Genomic DNA, 17,610 nt, shown 5'->3' with positions numbered 1-17,610 from the left:
GATCAGGAGTCAGCAGGGCAGGCCCTACGAGGAGAGTCTACAAGACCTGAACCTGTTCAGCCTCCACAAGAGAAGGCTGAGGGGGGATCTAGTGGCCTGTTACAAACTAGTCAGAGGGTTCCAGCAGGCATTGGGAGAGTCCCTGTTCCCCCGAGCACTACCAGAAGTGACAAGAAATAACGGTCACAAGCTGGCAGAGAGTAGATTCGGGCTAGATATCAGGAGGCGCTACTTCATTGTCAGGGTGGCTAGGAACTGGAACCAACTTCCAAGCGAAGTGGTGCTGGCTCCTACCCTGGGGATCTTTAAGAGGAGGGTGGATGGACACCTCACCGGGGTCACTTGACCCCAGTACTCTTTCCTGCCCCCTGGTCAGACTTGATGATCTGCTCAGGTCCCTTCCGCCCCTACAAACTATGAAACTATGAAAAAACAGAGTCTGACTTTGAAATCTACGAAGTCAAGTCCCAGAACTGTGACCCCATCTTTTTCTGGCTTTCAAATTTCAGTGTAACTGGGTTACTCTGTGACAAAATCATTACGTGAAGTGGTGAGATGCTCTCCAAGTATTTGTGTGTTTCACCACTGTATTTTAAAACTTCTAATTAGACAAACCTGTTTTTAGTGTTACTCTTTATAGTAAATGGGGCATTTTAGTATGCACAAACTCACCTGAATAAAATTATATTAGTTAGTAATTTAACAAAATTGTGACTAGATATTACACCAGGAAAAGAGTACAACTTTTGTTTACCAAAATTTATAAATCTATCAGAACCTAGGAATCTATCATATTTATGGTTTAAATTATCAGTAATAGCCTAGAATTTGAATTGCATATTTCTGCTGTGAATAAGTCTGAAATGTGATTGAAATGTGATTTTAACAGTGTCTCGTTCAAAATGTTTTTAAAAACCCACTTTATTGTAAGTAGAAGCATGTGTTTTGTGGCCTAACTGACAATTTTGAATACTGGAGTGAAATTTTCACTTCACAGCTTTCTCTGATTCATACAAACTGTGCTTTACATTAAATTTTCTGCTTGTCAAGCAGAAAGTTCTCTTTACACAGTCAATAACTTACCTTGCTAAAATCAACACTGCTGTTCTCTCTGCTCACATCATTTTTATTTTCAATGCAGGCTGGAGCGGATTGTGGGGAAACAATCTGACCTGCTAAAAAAGATAATGTTATTACAGAATACCACACATTATTTAAAAGGTGTTCAATGAAACAAATTAAAAATTAGAGTACCATACTGTATGTGAATGAAACATGTGAGCATATAATGTAAAGTAAAATTAGGAAGTAAAATTAAAGACTGGTTTGTAATAACAGAGAAATTCCCAGAAAAGAGACCACACATCAAGTGCAGCTGGGAATGGGAGAATATATTTAAGAAGCTTTAAAATCTACTCTTAAACATTTTGGCCTCTGACAGATTTGGGGGGGGCGGGGCAGGGTAGGGACAGCAGGGGTAAATGCTTTACCAGAAAAGGAGCCACATTAGTTTGACCCAGCTCCCCAGTATCTGCATATATCGCGTTTCAAGGGGGCTTTTTGGTTCCTTTATCTAATAGCGTATTCAATCGGCTATTAGATAAAAGTGCCAAAAAGCTCCCCTGAAGCACATGATCTATACAGACACTGGGTGAACCAGGTCAAACTGATGCGTTTTTCTTCTGGGCATGTGCCATATTTGGCACGGGATGCACTGAGCTGAAAGTAAAGCACCATTTGTGGGGGTGGGGAAGGGGTCCGTGTCTGTCAGTGACCTGTGAGGCTAATTCTAGTGTCAATCTAAGTGCATGCGTTTTATGTTCTGTCAAGTAATGTTACTTCATTAAAAATAAAAATATTTCATGAAATAGAGGCAAGGATTTTTGTGGGTGAAATCTTTTACTGAACCAACTGCATGGTTGGGACAGAGTTAGACAAACTTTTGAATGCAATCCTACTTCTACAAAGATTTTCAAGGTAATCTGAAGAACTGCCAATTTCAGGCCCCCATCCTGCAAATGCTTACCCATGTGGGTAGCTCCACTAAATTAAATAGATCTCTTAAGTTTACTCATGTGTGTCAAGTGGGCTTTAGCTAGCATGACAACCAAAGGTAGCACAGCTGTGTATCACCAGGAAAAATAAATTACTGAAATTATTCTTGTGAGAGTATCACGTTTTTTATTAACTGCAGCTGCGTCCTGTATTTCCAGACTTTGTACCCTACCATATTACTTAAAGGTTGGCTTACATGTCTTTAAAAAAACCCCAAAATTATAATGATACTGGAGGAAACATTTTGAGATTCTTGCAATAGAAGCCTGATTATGTGTGAATGGCAACATCCAGTAGCATTAATTTAAACAGGGTTGTTATTACCTTATCCAAAATAGCCAGAAACAGGACAAAAGCCAGAACTAAGTCAACTGTCTTGTGATTGATGGGGCTTTCCCACTGACAGTGCAAAAAACATAGTATTTGATAACAGAAACTGGCATGGAAAGGAGTATCTAATACATTTAAATACATTTTAAACATATTTTAACTTAATGGGGACAAAAAGGACTCTTTAGATGATGAGGAGAGGAAAAGAGCCAAGAATGAAAATAGCTCACTTTATTCCTTTGGTTTGATTGGAAACTTAAAGTGTTTTAATTCAACCTGAAAAGTTCAAGGGCTAAGAAGGGAGGGACAAACATCTAAATACCTTTAGTGAAAAAATATCAGACAGTTTAGTATAGGAAGAAGCCACATCTGGAGTACTTTGTCCAGTTTTGGGCCCCCCTTTACAAAAAAGCTGTGGACTAGTTGGAGACAGTCCAATGGAGGGCAACTAAAATGGTTAGGGGGCTGGAATATCTGACTTATGAGAAGAGGCTGAAGAAACTGGATTTATTTAGTCTGAAGATTGTAAGACTATGTGGGGATTTCATAGCAGCCTTTAACTACCTGAAGGGTTATTACAAAGAGGATGGAGCTAGACCAGGGGTAGGCAACCCCCAGCATATGTGCCAAAGCATGGCATGTGAAGGCTCTTTGCTTGGCACTTGCACCTCGGGGAAGGAGCTGGGGCTACACTGTCACCACAAGAATTAGGCCCCTCATGGCTCCCCTGCTGTCCCCCTACTGTCTGCCCTTGGCACACCAGTATCTTACAAGTCAAAGTTGCAGGTGTTTTTGACACTGCTCAAAAATGTTGCTGACCCCTGAGCTAGATTGTTCTTGGTGGTGGCAGATGGCAGAACAAGGAGCAATGGGCTCAAGTTGCAGCAAAGAAGTTTAGGTTAGATATTAGGAAAAACTCTCACTAGGAAGGTAATGAAGCACTGGAACAGGTTACCTAGAGAGGTGGTGGAATCTCCATCCTTGGAGATTTTTAAGGCCTGACTTAACAAAATCCTTGCTGGAATGATTTAGTTGGTGATGGTCCTTCCAGCCCTAATCTTCTATGATTCTAAGAACCAGTTCAAAGAAAGGGAGAAGGTGGGAACCTATGAAGCAAAAACAAAAAAAGTCTAGGCTTCTAAAAGGAAGAGTGCACTGAGAAAAGTGAAAGTTAGCCTGGCATCCCAGCTACAAATAAGATGTCATGCACAGGTGAGAAATATTGAGGTAAAAGCATGGAATAGAAGAAATAGAATACTAGGGAACTAAGGATCAGATTTTCTAGGTATCTGGGGACCTAAAGATGAAGAAAAATTGACTGCTCAAGAGATGGGCACCTACGCTGCCATAAGGAAATACAAATCAACTTGTAGGATGGCAGATGAGAATACTTCAGGGCCTTATATTCAAAAGTAGTTAGGTGCTTAAGCATGAAAATGAGCACCCAACAGGTTTTTCAGGAGTCCTAAGCAGTTTAGATGTCCATCTCTAGAGCAGTCACTTTTTCTGCATCTTTAGGTCCCCAGTCACCTAGAGACATACATTGAAGAGGTATGCAGTTCTTACAGATTTATCTAACCAGTGATACAATTCTGAGAGATTTCATTCTATTTCCATATGAGAAGAGGGTGCCTTTACATGTACTCTGGGGTGAGAGTGGTGGGGGCACATTAATTAGAGTGGCTCTCAAGAGCTGCTCTAATTAAAATGCTGCAGTGTCTCATGTATTCAGCATCCCACACTTCAAAATGTTTGTGGGGCACTGTAAGTAAAGCTCATTTGATGAGCTTGAGTTAAAGCACTCCTTCAGCCATTTTGAAACATGGGATACTGAATACATGAGATGCTACAACATGCTGGAGTGTTCTAAATAGAAGGCTCCAACAGACTCAATTAATTGAGCCTGCTCCGACATTCTAATCAGCGCACGTGTATAGGCACCTGGCTAGTTCAATTTCAGAAAGCAAATACTATTGTAATTGGAGTGACACTTCAGTAGCACCCGCCTCATGTTCTGAGTTGATAATGTCCAGTTACGCTGTTTGCTTATGTTAATGTATTCATGTGTTTCAGAATGAGCATGATGTAATGTGAGAATATGCTGACCCCTGTATGATCCGCTTGTTGCATGTAGGTCACTGAAGCCCCTGAACTGTTGACCTGTGGTGTGAGTACACATGGGTGACAGGCTGGAAAGTGTGAAACTGTGACCTTGTGCATGTGTATGTATGAGGTCATTTTCTGGAACTTTCTGAGGAGGCTATAAATAGCAGATGTGTGATGGCTTGTATGTAGGTTGTGGGTTTCTGAGTGTCGAGTGTGAGTTTGGAGTGTGAACTGTGTAGTATAAGTGAGGTTGTGAGTTGATAGTGAGAGAGAGAGAGCTTGGAGCTGTGAAGAGCCATATCTGACCTGGCCAGTCAGGCTGTGGGCCTTCGGTAGCGTGATTGCAGTGGTGGAGGTGTGCTGCAAGGCGACCAGCAGTGGGACCATCTGAAGATCTTCTCTGTTCTCCTAATAGGGCACTGAAGCCAGTTGGCTCGTAGGCGTCACCCGCCTACTTTGAGCAGCTGCCAGGCCTTAGGGTACATATATGCAATCCCAGGGTGTGGGAATTGTGGGTGAACCCATTCATAGCTGTATTTCTGTGAGTCTTGCCATTTTCATACCTGTTGTACTTGTCCTCATATTCCTGTTTATTCTGTTTGACATTATTGTAGTCCTTAAATCCTCTAGACGTGGTAGTGTTAACCTGTGTGTATAATCTGAACCCTCCAGTTATATATTCGTATATATATTGTATATAGTGCCTTACTTGTTAGTACTTTGTTAGTATAGATATTGTGGCTTCATAGTTGTGTAGTTGTTATTAATAAATCATTAGATTAGTTCCAGTTACTATCCAGGTCTCAGCTATTAATTTATCCTACTAATCACCCCAGAGTGGCACTGGGAAGTATATCAGTGAATGCTCTGAGGGATGCATTTGTGCCCATCCCTTCAATTGTAGACTTTGCTTAATTAGTATTCAAAGTCTTGGTGTAACAGTAACTTGAAAATATACCCATGAAAACAATGATTTAAGAAAGTTCTAATCTCTAAACTAGTTCAGAAAACATGTAAAACTGCTAATTTTTCTCCCACTACTAGTTGCAAATGTGTGATTATTAATGTGCAAGCTATTTATTATAGCAGCCATTCAATTTGCCAGGCTCAAAATAAACTTTAAAAAAATATTTGCTCAAATGTACTCTTGCTACTATGTTTTCCATCACCTGGTTAATGCTTTATGTATTGTACAAGTCTAATTGTATAATATTGTACAAAATGTTCAGGTACAAAATTCTTATTTTGATATAAAACTTACCAATACCAGAATGTACTGGAATCGGTTTGGACTAGAACCTTCTCAGAAGATAATATTAACATTCTTTCAAATTACAATATGTAAATACAATTCTGCACCATTCAGGAATTTCTTTAGTGCTACATAAAGACTTTGTGCTACTTAATTCATATTAAATTTTTGTTAAGAACCAATATGCTATTTAAGTAGAATTGGGCACGTGTGCACAGGAATGACTGTCACCTTAAAGGGCTGCCAGAAGTAGCATGTAGTGCAAAATTCACTAGTCTTACATTACCCCCAAAAGATGAATTTCACACTTAGCAAGGACATACAATACAGGAGACAGAGGTGTTGCAAAACAGGTGGGCAAGATTTTACCCTTCATTATACCATGAAACACTTACAACTTCATTTAGGTCACAAGGGATTTAAAAAGGATGAAATTTAGATACGTATTCCTTAAAATCTAAAATTTCCTCAGATTAAGAGAAGAATACATTAAATTCATTTCACAATATTCTCAATATTCCTTGGGGTTTTTTAGGCAAATGGAAAAATATGTGCACTTACACATATTAATATACACACTTGCTGTACTGGAGCAATATTGCACATACAAAAGCAAGAGATGATAATCTTCTTTTTTCCTAATTTGGGAACTACAGTTGTATGTTTTTTCCCCAAAAACCTGAAAGTTGAAATCCAGTTCTTTCTTATGAAAAGTTCAGGTCCCTGCACAAAACACAAGCACAAGTTCCCTGTAGGAGGAAAAAAAAGTCTTTCCCTACAACACACAGGCAGAGCACAGACCACCTATTGAGAACGGTTATAACTGCTACAAAGCAGACCCATAAGCTTCACACCATGAGGTCTCAGAATTTCTAAGCAGCAAGCATAACATCAGTGTTTACTTATCAAAATACTAGCTTTAACTATTGTGTCCAGTAACTCCTTAGGGAATAGAAATGCAGGTGACAGAAAGCATAGGTCACCACCCGTATGTACCCATCATTTATATGAATGGCTTTTGTATTTTTCACATGCCAACAGAGTATGGTATTTTCATGCATGTGAAAATAAACTGGAAAAATACAAGTTTTCATTGCGGTAGGAAAGGTAATGTGAAAAAGGATTTTTAAATATCTCTGTATCTTTCAGAAAGCTTTCTACACCTCAGAAGATGAATTTGAAAAGGAAAAAGATCTTGATTATAATCTGGTATGTTATTACATAATCTAGAGAAGATCTAAATGATTGACTGAAAGATTTATATAAATGATGTACAGAAGTGTTGAATAATTTTATGTTTATTCATGCAGCAATATTTCCTATGAGATAGGAAGCCAGTATATGGCTACCTTTTGGCCTGGAGTTCTCTTTAATCAAAGTCTACGGATATGGACAAATGTTCAACTGAAGCACTGAAAATTTCTAGGAAATGGGCAGCACCACAAAAACATAGTGTGAAATGTGCATTCATCCATTCAAGCACATTGTCATCCAGAGTGTTGTACAGAGCATGCATCTCCCAAGTTCCACAGCCACAGGACCACTGTGAAGTGTTCCCAGCATGCTTTGCATGGGTCCCTGTGTAGGGAGTTTCCCAAGAACAGGCAAGCTCAGAGGACAGCATTGACTGGCTGGCTGCTTGGGGAATCACACCCATCAAGGACTCCCCCATTTTGTGCTATGACTGCATAGCCACAGCACACTTGTTCAATTCCCACAGTGGATCCCTGTCATTTGTGCATCCTGCTGCTCTAGATACAGCAGTACCAGCAGGTCTAATGCATGCTACATGCACTTCAGCACAGAGTCAAGACCAAGAGAAAAAGCACCCTGGGATACTGGAGGACCAAGTTACATCCTGTGGCACTACATATAATTATACAGGTGCTACATAGAAAAAGCTAACATTTCACTGTGGAACTGCATTGTTTCTTCAGTGTCAAACTGCTTGAAAGTCTATATGCTCACTTTCTGCAGCACTAAGACAGCATATTTCTCACTACAAATTTAATGCCTGTCAATTGCCGTAGTCCAAGCTAGGTACGTGGCTGGGAATGGAGATGACGCACAGTTAAAGCTCCCAGGCCAGTGGGGGACACTGGCAGAGAGGAGAGCAGGGGAAAGAAGAGCAGAACTGCTCCCATCTCCAACTGACTTAGGTGTTGGGGGGAGCCCCAGAGCTGTTCTTTTCACCCCATGGGACCTGATGGGCAGAGAGGTAGCTGCAAGAAGCAGCTGCTCAGGGTACAGGCCTCAGCCAGGGACAGCAGCAGCAATGGGCGGGTTCCTCCTTCCTGAATCTGCTTCCAACTCACCACCCTCTCAGAGAGTCCCATGCTAGTGGGAACAGGTACTGGAAGGAGAAACAAGGTACTAGAAAGAGAACATGGAAGGGAACAGGTATTGGAAGGAGAATGTGGGTGTTCTCCTGCATCATCCCTGTTCCAGGCCAAGCCTAGTACCCTACATAGCTGCTCTCTACAGCCTTCAGCTGAAGCAGGGCAGGAACAGCTCTGGGCTGTCCCCATGCCTGTGTCAACTGGGGCAGGAGCAGCATTGGGGGGTGAGGTCCTTTTCTTGCACCTGTTCCTGGGCAGCAGGGATCATGGTGGTGGAACAGCAGGGAGCAAATGCAGGAAGGGAAAATCCACCTCCTGGCACCACTGTCCTCCACCAACCTGGCACCCTGTGAATTCGCAGCTTGCAGATGGAGGGAGGCAGTAGCAGCTCTTGGGCTCCCTCTGCACCCAGGTCAAACAGGGACAGTGGTGCAGTGGGTAGGTTCCCTGTCCTGTGCCTGCTCCCTGCCCAGCCCCCAGCATTCCCTGCCATCCTGGGGGCTCCAGCTGCAGAGTCCTGAGCTCAGCCAGAGACAGTGACATAAGTGATGAAGGGGGCATTACTATATTGCTGCATCTGTCCTGGATCCACTCCTGGTCAGCAATGTTGTGATCAGCCCAGTGAGAATGGTGGGAATGTGGGCAGCAGACTCAGGGGCATGCTACAATTCTACACTATTAACCATAGCTATGGTCAGGGTTTATGGTACTCTTCAAGGCTCTGTCTTTAAGACCAAGAGAATTACTCCAGTGTTCCCCTCTTTCAGCATCTCAGGAAACTCTCTCAGGCAAACACATTTTTGTGCTTAGTGTAGGGGAACTAGAATTTCACCTTTCAACAATGAAAAATCATAGTTAGAAGCCTTACAAATCTAATGGCAATATGAAATCCTGGATATATTATACAGTAAGTGTGTATAAAGCATTCGTTCCATGGTTACATTCTTTTATTGTAAATTATTTTTCCAGGATTTTTAAGGATTTCAGCAAGACCATTTAAAACACAGAATATAGGGCACTTTGACATTTCAGTGAAAGAAACTGTAACCAGGATACCTTCAGCTGGCAATCTCACATTGTATTTTTTTAATCAAAATCCATGAAATCTCTGGACATTCCAACCAGGGAAAAAAAATTTTAAATGCATTAAAAAACTATCACAGTAAACAAACAGCACTGAGAACTTAACTAACAGTAATTTAAGCAAAACAAATAAAGGGCTTAATAGACCATATAAATTTACAAAAATATATAACCAGGCTATGGCATTCATTCCCTTTAAATAATGTTTTCATGTTTTATGAGGCTTTTAACTCTAACTTATTAGTCACCAACTTTCCAACTTAACATAAACTCACATCTAAGGAGATTAGTGAGCATAGGTGAAACTGCTGTAAATCATCATTTAGAGTATTGTAAAGTTCAAATATAAATCAAAATTCAGGTTCTAGGTTTAGTACTGCTGGGCCCCAATAGTCTTTGCATCTAGCTGTCTTGATGTCCAAAGTCTTAAATCATGAGGAATCAACTGCCATGGTTCCTATATCTGAATAACTGAGAGGAGAATTTGATATTGTCTTAAAATACTTCCCCCCCACCCTGCCCCCAGCTTTTTAAGAGGACGTAGAGAAAGCCAGATTATGGATTTTTGTAACCTTAGGCCTGGACCTCAAATACAATTCCACATGAACTCATGCAACTCTAACCAAAGTACTGTGCTTTGTCACTTTCTGAATCTATTTAAGAAAATATATTTATTAAGAAATAATTATTGTTTCTTTATAAGGAAACAGTTTCTAATGTCTAATATTCTTTTTTTTTAAATTACTATTATCAGGCAAGTTTCTCTTATGAAATTATCACTGTTCATACTAAAGGCTTTATACATTTAACTAGTCTCTAGACCGAAAAGTTGCATACTAGAAGGAACATGAGATGAAAACATAGATGTACATTTGAATTGACCTGAACTCCAAGCAGGATAGGTTTTTATACTACCTCTGAGACCTTCAAGGAGCTTACAGAACCCAAAGGATAGGAGATGAGGAAGGTACAGAGATGAGATGAGCCTGTTAGAGACAGACACAACAAAGACAGAGCAAAGTAAAGAAATATAAAGATGAATGGTAATTGCATATATGTAGATTATACATTTAGTCATGGGTACAAGAAACATTATGGAAAAAGAAAAACTTAATATTAAATGAAAGTGTTTAAGAATTACTTGAGCTTTATTTCAATCATATCAGGAATAAGCTCTGCATAATTAATAAGATTTGAGTAAAATTGCTAGCTTGAAAGGAATGAACACAAGACAAGAATACAGCATTCATTCAGTTAATCTGTGGAGTTAGTGGCTGGCTGGGGCACAGTGTACCTCACAAAAGGGGAGCAGCCAGCCCAGGGCTGCCTGCTCCCCCATCTCCACATGCCACTCCTTGGCTGGCTGGAACACAGGGTGCCTCAGTACAGGGGCTGCCTGCTAGTTAGCCCTGTACTGAGGCATCCTGTGCTCCAGCCAATCTCCCTGCAGCACATGGAGCCCGGCCAGGAACCAGGAGGAGCTGGGCACATTGTTCTGAAGTGGAACAATTTGTCCCTCCACAAAGCACATGTGCAATAGTGTGTGCTGTGGCACAAACATGGGCAACTGGTGCCACCTTAGTCAGGGTAGCACATGCCCCCCTGGCAACCAGTCAGCAACCACAGCCGATCCTGCCAACTGGGGAGGCAGGGGTCCCATCACGGCCAATTGCAAGGCAGCTGATTGCAAGGTGGCCAATTGCAAGGCCACTACTGGAAGTGCACCCACTTCTGGGAGCACCACTGCACTCCACTCCCCAGCCAGTGCTTGCAGGGGTGGCACCAGTCCTCATGCCTGCCCCCCCTACCCAGTGCCTAAGCGGCAAGTGCAGCCAGTCAGGGGGTGCACCGGCACTCTGAGGGGGTGCACATGCACCCCCGTGAACCCCTATGTGTTGCCACTGGGCACAAAGTAGCAGCACAAATTTGTGCCGCTACTATTTGTGCTGCTGTAAGCACATGCCCCTGGTTGTCTGGATGTGGCCTAAGTGAGCATAAATGATCCACCTAGGGAATAGAAGATAGTACAGAATGTGTGTGTTAGAGGGTTACTGTAGCTTACAATTCTACAGCTTACTACTAATCACTCGTCCTGCTAAGCTTCATTCCTCCAGCCCATTGTTTGTGTAAACTACAGCAGCACAGTCCCTGATTAGATTTCATTACATACAAATACTGGTGTCTAGAGATTACAAGTGTCCAACTAGTCAGAAAATAGGACCAGAAAAAAGTATTTTTGAAATACTTTTAATATTCTGAAAACTTGTTTCTGCATTTTGATAGAATTTTGCTTTAATCTAAATTTTCTCAGAACTATACCCCATGACATGTATGCTACTAATGTGTACCAGTCACTCATGTATTACAGAAATCTGTGCAAAAATGCAGAAACCCACAATATAATTTTTAGACTTCATTTAATAACAAACATGTTGTATATTCTCTGCTTCTGGTTGAAACTGGCTTTTAGGAATGCAACATCTCTATTATTTTCAATGTACATATGTGTTGTGTTTCCTTCCAAACCCAATCTCCAAATGATAACATGGTAATGGCAAAGGTTTATATTTTTAATGTTCCCCTGGCTTGCACCACAATTTAATCTGAAATTCATTCCCATCCTCCTTCTGGGCATTCAATATCAAAGTAGGCCTTTTTAAAAAAATATATTTTGCTGTTGTTATGCCAAATTTGACTGTCACTTTTTATTGGAACATCAAAATCAGGCTTTTAATTCTCACAGTTTTGATGCTTAATGAAAAGTGAAAGTTAAACACAGCATGGCAGCATTATGAATGCATGGTAAATCCACATCACCCTGACATCTTACCCTTGAAGAGGATGTGAAGAAAAGCCATTGTAAACAAAAGATAATACTAATAATACAAAGGAAATTAATTACAAGGTCTGATGGATTCACACACCAAAGAAAAAACAGAGAAGAAACATATGCACAAATATGTTCCAGTAATGCCATCACTGTGGATCATGAGTGGATGTTTGAATTTGGGTATACTGACAAACCAGCATGTGCAAGCACTGGAAAGAGAAGGGAATGGTATCCTCAGCTACATCAAGTAACTGGGTTGGGGAAAATGATGGCTCTAAGCCATTTTTCCCTTTCCCAACTCTCAGGTCATCCAGTGCCTAGTAGTAGTGTAAGCAACACCATTTACAGTGGTCCCAGGTGTTTTGCCACAATTAAATCACATTTAAGACTTTTACATCAGTTGGTGACTCTAGGGCAACTGTGAGCCTGATTTTTAATACCTCATTAGAATAGGAGGCAAAGATATGGTTCAGCCAAAAGCATCTGGCATTGTTCTGTTTCTACCTCTGGATCCATTTTTGATGAACAGTAATGAAGGATTTCCCCATTTCTACTTGATTTGAAAAGGAGGTCAGCAAGACCACAGGGCTCTGTGGTGATCTATTTGCTCTGCCCCAGAATTGACAAGTCTTCTGTGTATTAAGGTGTTGATCCAATATCCAGAATTAACAATGAAATGAATTTCTATCTTAATACAGTTTTGAGAGCAAGAGACAGATGCACACTTCCATACCTTGCAATTGTATGAACATCATTACATTCATATATATAACATACACATAACAACACGACAGTGCATAACTGTGGGATAAGTCTGAAGTGAAACCACAAACACATTTTGCAAAGGTGTCATCCTCAAGGAGAAAAGATATTTTTCACAGAATATACCTGAAATTACTATAAAGTACTTATGTCAATTGTGGTTCAGTTTTACATAACCTTAGTTTGCTGTACTTAGGTTTCATAGATCAGAAAAAATGTGTTTATGATACATCACTACAAGGTTAAAAGCAGCTTGCATCATTGCTCCTGGTTTTAAAACAAAGGGCTAAAGAGAAATGTCTAGCTAGAGCCAATCAGCTGAAGCATAAATAATTTTAGACTGTACCAGGTGGACTGTGAGACAATAGGTGGAAAGAAGAAACCATGAATTCCTGGCTACAAGCAAGGTTCTAAGGCAATGGAATTGTTCAGGGTGGTGAGAGGCCATAAATGGGATTCTGCCTACCTTATCAGCAGTGCTTTCTAGCAGATCTACCCAGGGGAATATGGAGAATGTTTGAGAGTATTCCATAAGAGGGGAATATAGAAACTAATATGCCAAAAACCATGCAACCTCCCTCTCCCCCCTCTTGGAGCACAGGAGCATAGGAGAAGCAGCTGCCATTACAGCCCATGGGCTGTGGTACTGGCCATGGCACAGCTGCACTGGTTCTTCATAGCCTTCAGGAAAAATAATAAGAATGGAGTTAGGCTGCTTAGCAAACATAAGATGCATGCTAGATTTTCTGAGGTATGCTAAAGCTAAATAGCCATATAATTCCAAGAGATAAAGACAGGCACCCATGGTATTAATATAAATTCAGTTTTTAAATTGCAAAAGATCTGAGTTTCAGGGAAACTGTCAAGATGAGGAAAAACATTTCATGCCAAATAAATATATAAATAAATATATATATAAATATATAAATAAATATCTCTGGTTGCTTTTGGACTCCTGATGAACACATTTAGCAGTTTCCCTATAGCTTAGATACAATAATTTACTTTTGCATAACTATTTCTAAAGATTTTTATTAGTTTGAAAATATATTAAATTCAATATAAATAACACAAGGAAGATGATGGTCTATACTTCTTATACAAGATCAAGGATTTCTAAACCTTAGAGTGTGTGCCTGTGAAGATAATACTCAGAGCATCCTAAGTCTCCAGTTCAAAAAAATGTAAGCTTATGTTCCTTTCTTCAGAGCAGTGTTTAAGCATATGCTTTATGGTACACATTAGTTTAAATGTTGCTCTCAATTAGCATGTCTTCTTGAACTTAGGACTAAATAAGGCTGTCAAAATATTTATGGGAAATTTAGCCAAAGTTAAAGGCTAGGGACAGACATTCAAAAATCCTGAGCCTGAATTGATTCTGTCTTTGCAGCTTAGTCTAACCTGGCCAGGCTGAACCAGTTTGTAACCAAACAGACATTCTCTCTGGACAGAGAAAATTCAGACATATGCCTGAAGTAGCTTAGACTAGAAGCCAGGGAGTGCTAAAGCAGCCCTCCCTTCCTTTGTATAGTGCTGAGCTGAGGGGGGACATGGCCAGGCCCTGTCAGGACACTTTGATTAGGGAGGTCTGCCTGCATAGTCCCAGGCTTTTCCCCACTGGCTGCTCAAGGGGTGGGAGTGTTGCCAGTCCCAGCCCCCTGCTAGCACTCTTGAGGCAAGGGGGGGGTGTTATGCATCTGTTGATGATATGGAAGTTTTCAATCTCCTGGTTTAAGGACTCCCTCCCTCCTCCCCCTGCTCAGTGATTGGCCACCAGGGGACCCCCCCCCCTTCTGCTCAGCAATCAGGTGCCCCCCCAGATTTAGAAGGCACCAGTTGCCCATGGAGCAGGAGGAAGCCAGGCAGACCCTGCTGTGTCTGCAGTCTCTGCAAGAACTCCAGAGACAGAGCAGAGGGGTGGAGCCAACTCTGTTGTGGAGCAGAGAGCCCTGCCCAGCCCAGAGAGCATGCTGGGATGCTGGGGAAGCCTGGTTTATCTTAAACCACCAAGGGGTCTGGGACAGACATTGCATAAACTGATTTGAGCCAAATCAGGTAAGTTTGATACTACATTCGATCAGGTTTATCTCAAGCCAATTTCAGCCATTTTCAAACTGGTTTATGTGCACTGAACATCTGTTCTATTACACGTTTAAACCAGTTTCTGATCACTTAAGCCAGTTTATGTGTAATGTCTATCCCTAGCCAAAATGCTTTGAGGATTTATTATAGGAACTTCACCCACAGGTAGGAAAGATTCCTAAATTTGGGCTTGTGACATTTCTTTAACACTCACAGCTTTTCCAACAAATATACCTTAGAAACTTAACAGTGTTATTTCCCATTTTTTTTATTTGCTAGGGAAATCCTGAGAATCTCCAAGTCACTGACTGAAGTAGAGCTTATGAACTACAATCTGCAGTGACTTTGGGAAGGTTTTTTCTCTCCCATGTCTGAAATTGGTGGGCCAGAGCATTGTAGCAATAACTTTTTTAATATTCACATTCTTTGGTATATTTATTTAAAACCACACAAAAGTTACATTAGCTTGCACATAAAATTATCTTAGGAAAGAAAAAATGGTATCTAACTATAGCCATCTAGCTTTTTTTCTTGTGTATTCATACAAAGTGGGGACTTTAATTAAGGTGGGGATTATTTCCCACTCTTTAAATTTTTTTTCCTGATTCTGTCACATGCAAGTTTTCTATCTTCAGGTCTGAGTTTCTTCTCTAGAGAAAAGATTAAGCTTGGAAGAGTTAAAAAACAGTTTAGACTCAAGGCATCCCTTGGTAAATGCCAACTCTTAGCTTTCACTCATTTTTTTGACTGGAAAAATAATAAAGCAATTCTGCTGCTGCTACAAACTCAGAGACCATAACAGGACAGAATGTTTTTGACACTATAGATTCTTATTTCAATTTTCTGGAGTTATCTTATGATTCGTGCATAGGTGTTTGAACGCTTAACAGTGCTAGTATCATGTGGCAACCTTGATAAGAGTCACTGGTTTAAAAAGTCCATATAGAAGGCCAGGCCGCAGTCCTGCCTTGATACATGTAGATTCTATAGCACTCTAAATCAGATGACTCATAAAGTCTGCATAGGTCAAAAACCACAAAGGTGATGATAAAGCACTGGCTAAAATCCTTAGAATCACTGTATTTACTCGAATATAAGATGTCTGTGGATATAAGATGACCCCCCCCAATAATTAAATTAAAAAACAGAAATGTATAAATTTGTTATAATTTTCCAGGTATATAATCTAATTATTGGAGGTTTGCCTTGGATTTTTTCCCCTCCCACTGCTGCATCAGGGAAAATACATCTGGGAGGGGGTCAGGTGGCCACTTGCCCTTTGCCCTCCCAACTTCTTCCCCCTGCAGCCTCTCACCCCACTTCCATGTCAGACCCTGCTCTCCCTGAGCATGTGGAAATGAGGGGCAGATTTGAAAACACTGGGCACATCTACACACAAAATTAATTTGACTGAATCAACTCTGGCTCAATTTACACAGAAGTTTATTACTCCAGGGCACAGGGTTTACATGTACACCCAGAACCACAGCATGTTGAGCCAGGACAGAGCAGTCCCAGCTGGCAGGGGGCTGGGAAGGTCAGCCTGCCAGCCCCAGACTACTCCAACCCAGCTCAGTATCCTACAGAGCGGCTGGCTGGAGCACAAGAGTGCTTCAGTGTGGGGGCTGCCTGTCAATGAGCCTGCATGCAGCCAGCTCCTTTAGCGTCTACACGTGCATTGTGGTACATCAAATTACACCACTGTAAGACAGTACTTGTGTTGACAAGTACTAACCTATAGCTGCATTTATTAGTTTACTGTAGCCTAATAGGGTCTCATGTGTAGATGCACCCACTGACTTCAAAATAAACATACCTGCAGAATGGCATATAGGCAAATTACTGTGGGTACCTAGAGATTTAGTTAATTCATAATTGGTGCATTTTACCTTCTTTTTTTTTGCAAACTGCTGCAAGTTGCAGCACCAGTATTCCTTAAACACACTTTTGAGCAGCACTTTTATACTTAACTACTTATATATAGTACAAACTACACATGACATTATTCCAAAGCCAAAGCCTCATGACTTTTCATATAGTTCATTGGGCTGGGCCCCAGCAGTCAACAACATTTCAAGCTGTGGTGGCCCTACAGCGCACCCTGCTCCATACTCCCAGATACTCCCTCCCCCCCCCACACACAAAGGATCTATAAGCTAATTAGCCCCCCACACACACATTCATGACTGGAACTGGGTGTTCTCATCACGAGTCCTGGGGTCCTCCAAAAACATATATGCAGCTAAGATATGTGGCCTCCTGATCCATCTCCACCTCATGGCGAGCAGGCCCACACTAATCATATGAGACAGGCCTAGAGAGGAGACGACAAAGTCTCTCACCTACACGGAAGTTTGGTGATGTCTGCCAGACATTTAAGGTTGGTGATGATACAGGAATCATTGGAAATGAGAAAGAAAGACGCTGCTCAACTATGGGAATAAAAAAGAAGTCAAAAAATATTCAATGAGTGCATCATCATGAATTGAAAAAGTGTCAGCACTGATGGGAACTGAGTGCGATGGCTGCACTAACCTGCCCTTGTGGTGGGTTCCCATCAGCATCTCAGACTTTTTCGCTAAAATCAAATGTAACGGGTTTGTGTGTATCTATCTCCTTTCTCTCTCAGTGTCGCGAACCCCCTCCCTCCCCTTCCCCCACCCCCGGGCTTAGTTGGCTAACATTGTATTGCCTGTAACCTAGTTGCGTTCCCCTCCTTACCCCCATCCCTCTATTGTTAGTCCCTCGCTTGGGCACTCTATTTCCACATA

General features: G+C 41.2%; 1 protein-coding gene across 4 annotated transcripts in view; it reads right to left on the bottom strand.

The window, feature by feature from the left end:
- The window catches only part of SLC4A10 (solute carrier family 4 member 10), a 423,280-nt gene that overhangs the window by 111,627 nt on the left and 294,043 nt on the right, over positions 1-17,610 (bottom strand). For 3 of the 4 annotated variants that reach the window (XM_019522708.1, XM_019522705.1, XM_019522709.1), the window contains exon 7: positions 1,084-1,175. In XM_019522708.1, coding sequence (XP_019378253.1) covers positions 1,084-1,175 — 92 coding nt within the window. The remainder of the gene's footprint in view (positions 1-1,083; positions 1,176-17,610) is intronic. The other variant, XM_019522707.1, reaches the window with a different exon arrangement.

This window comes from Gavialis gangeticus, unplaced genomic scaffold (genome assembly GCF_001723915.1).
Source record: "Gavialis gangeticus isolate Ggan-Ray unplaced genomic scaffold, GavGan_comp1, whole genome shotgun sequence".
Taxonomy (NCBI): Eukaryota; Metazoa; Chordata; order Crocodylia; family Gavialidae; genus Gavialis; species Gavialis gangeticus.
The sequence above is the reverse complement of the archived record's forward strand: the minus strand, read 5'-3'. Positions and strand labels throughout refer to the sequence as shown.